The following is a 2,655-nucleotide window of genomic DNA, read 5'->3' as shown; positions in this document are numbered from 1 at the left end:
GTTTGAGTTGAAATTTGGAGGGTAGGCTCCTCTCTCTTATGCCTCTTCGTTCCCTCAGAACAAATTTGGCTGGGTCGCCCTAGTTCTCCAGATTTCGCCAACCCTAGAAGTTTCGTTGCTGCTGTTCGTCTGCTCTGTCTTCCGCTCGGTTGGGGGGAAACTGCTGGTCCTTGGCTTCGTACGCTGGTGTGGAGGGTCTCTTCCCTCTGTTCCTCCAAGCCGTCTCTCTTCCCTCAGGCCATACGCACGGATCTCGGCTCTCAGGGATTGCTCTTCCCGGTTGCTGTCCGTTGGTCGTCGTCTTTGGTGCTTGGGGAAGTGACGAGCTTGGTAGTTCGGAACTTCTGCTCTTGTTCGTTGTCCTGGAAAGCATCTCCTAGGAGTAGCCTCATTCCCTCCCTTCCTGGTGCCGTGAAAGTCTCCCTGGTAAGCCTTCTTCTCTCCATGGCTGATCTGAGGTAGACGTTTTTACTGCCCACCAGGTGTTCGGTCTTTTGCCCCACCCATCGCTGTTATGGCTGGAGCTTCCCGTGGAGCCTGGTCTGGTGCGGGGGCCATTGAAGTTCACATCTCCGATGCTCCTGGCCATTCAGGCCTTTCCAAGGATGGCCCTACAGGTCGTGTGGGCAACCAGCAAGAACCCCAAAGGGTTGTTTCCCGTTCGGGACGATCGAGGGGCTGAAGCTGTGCTTGGTCCTCTTCCAAGAGGCCGATTGGCCCAACTCATCATCCAGGAGGCCAGAAAACGTCTCCCACCCGTACATGGGCCAATGTGGCCAAGCTTGCCGTGAAAGGTTATGATCTTGCCTACTCCCCTCCTTCCTTTGAGGATAATAAACCGGTGGTGCACCTTGAGGAGGAGGTCTTGGAAGCTCTCGACCCTAAATGGCATGAGTGTCTAGTAGGGTATTACGTTGGGAAAAAGCTTCCCTTCAAATTAACTGAACAAGCCTTGATGAGAACTTGGGGCAGCAAGTTAGTTGAAGTTATGGTGGACAACCAATGTTTTTCCTTCTTCCACATCCTGGACCTGGCCTTCCGGCGGAAGATTCTTGAAGATGGGCCCCTCACGGTTGTGAGGGTCCCTCTCATTCTACAACAGTGGTAGCCTCTCATGGACTTGAAGAAGGACAGCCAAACTGCTGTTCCGATTTGGATAAGGTTGTTGAACCTCCCCCTTAGCCTTTGGTCCGCTCCGGCCATTGGCAAAATTGCTAGTGCGGTAGGGAAGCCCCTATACGTCGACCAACGTACCGAACAAATGAAGATGCTATCCTTTGCAATGGTTTGTGTGGAAATTTATGCCAATCAAGCTAGGTGCTTCGCCGTGGGTGTTGTTTTGAACGGGGTCTCTCGCTCAATTCCCATTGAGTTCAAATGGAAGCCAGCGGAATGCCCTTCGTGTGAGACCTTTGGGCATCGGTGTGAGGATGTTGCTGCTTTGGGTATTACGGACAAAGAGGTGCCTCCGGTTCAGCAAGCATCTGTGCCTCCTCCTCCTGCCCTGCAATCCTCTGATCTTGTCGCCTTCCCCAACCAACCCCGCCTGTGTTGCCGGACGCTTCAGACCTTGGTTGGAGCAAGGTGAAGGGGAAAAACAAGAAACCGGGGCCTCTGAAAATGGCTCTAGCTCCTGTTAAGACTCCAAAGGTTGCTGCCTCTTCTCAACTGCCTCCGACCAACAAGAAGGGCTCATTGAAATTCAAAGACCCAATTAATGTGAGTTGGCCTCCGCCCTCTTCTCGCAAAGCCTTGAGGAGTGTTGACAAGCCCAAGCCAACATCTCCCGTTCTTAGTCCGGTGGAGGAGAGTTCCAGCTCCTTGCCGAAGGATAATTCTTCGTTTCCTACGGTGGACAATCAGAAAACTGAAACTCCCAATTTCGGAGATGCTGTTGGAGATTCGGTGTTTTCGAATAATTGCTACAGCTCCGACAACAATCTACTCTCATTTGCCCCATCCTCGAAGGCCACTATTGCTCCAAGGATAGATGAGTCATTCAGGAGAAGCTCTCGGCCCTTCACCTAGCACCACCTCCGGTTGATACCTCCGCTACTTCCGTGGCCACTTGGCGGAACCCAAATAGACGAAGGTAGGTCCTACATGACTCCCTCTGCAACTTTTCTTTTCTTTTCTATATATAGTTATACATATATGTATTTCGGATGTTGGAATGTGAGAGGTATACGTGACAACCTGAATTTTTAGATTTCGTTTTTCGATTAAATAAATCGGGCATTCCATCGACGCACCAATAGTGTTATTCTCTAAGCTGATCACTCACGAATAACCTGACTATCCTAAAACAATTAGCGAATCTAAATGCACCGGGACTTGATAATTCGACCGATTCGACCGCCGACCGTGTTGGTCTCATGGGTCATTACAAGACCATCGTATATCGATCGTAGATCATGATAGGTCGATTCGACCGAGATATATGATCAAATTGTGGGTGATTCCACTTGATTGCAAAATTCTCACTGGCACTAAATTGATTTTCTGTCATTTTGGTACCTGGTGCCCGTAATTGAAATTTCGATATTTTCACGATAACCGAGGATCGTCAATGTGTCGGAGATGTATATTGTGATTCGAGATAAATCGATCATGGGTCAATTACACCAAAAATTCCTAAAAGTTACCCGGTAGACT

The 2,655-nt window shown here is 49.8% G+C and overlaps 1 protein-coding gene across 1 annotated transcript; it reads left to right on the top strand.

The window, feature by feature from the left end:
• The first annotated feature begins 1,114 nt into the window (after positions 1-1,114).
• LOC120287078 lies at positions 1,115-1,588 on the top strand. The gene has a single exon (XM_039299756.1). It carries the CDS (start codon positions 1,115-1,117, stop codon positions 1,586-1,588), a length of 474 nt encoding a protein of 157 aa, XP_039155690.1.
• Positions 1,589-2,655: the final 1,067 nt, after the last annotated feature.

This window comes from Eucalyptus grandis, chromosome 8 (genome assembly GCF_016545825.1).
Source record: "Eucalyptus grandis isolate ANBG69807.140 chromosome 8, ASM1654582v1, whole genome shotgun sequence".
NCBI lineage: Eukaryota > Viridiplantae > Streptophyta > Magnoliopsida > Myrtales > Myrtaceae > Eucalyptus > Eucalyptus grandis.
Note: the sequence above shows the minus strand (reverse complement) of the source record. Positions and strands in the feature narration are given on the sequence as shown.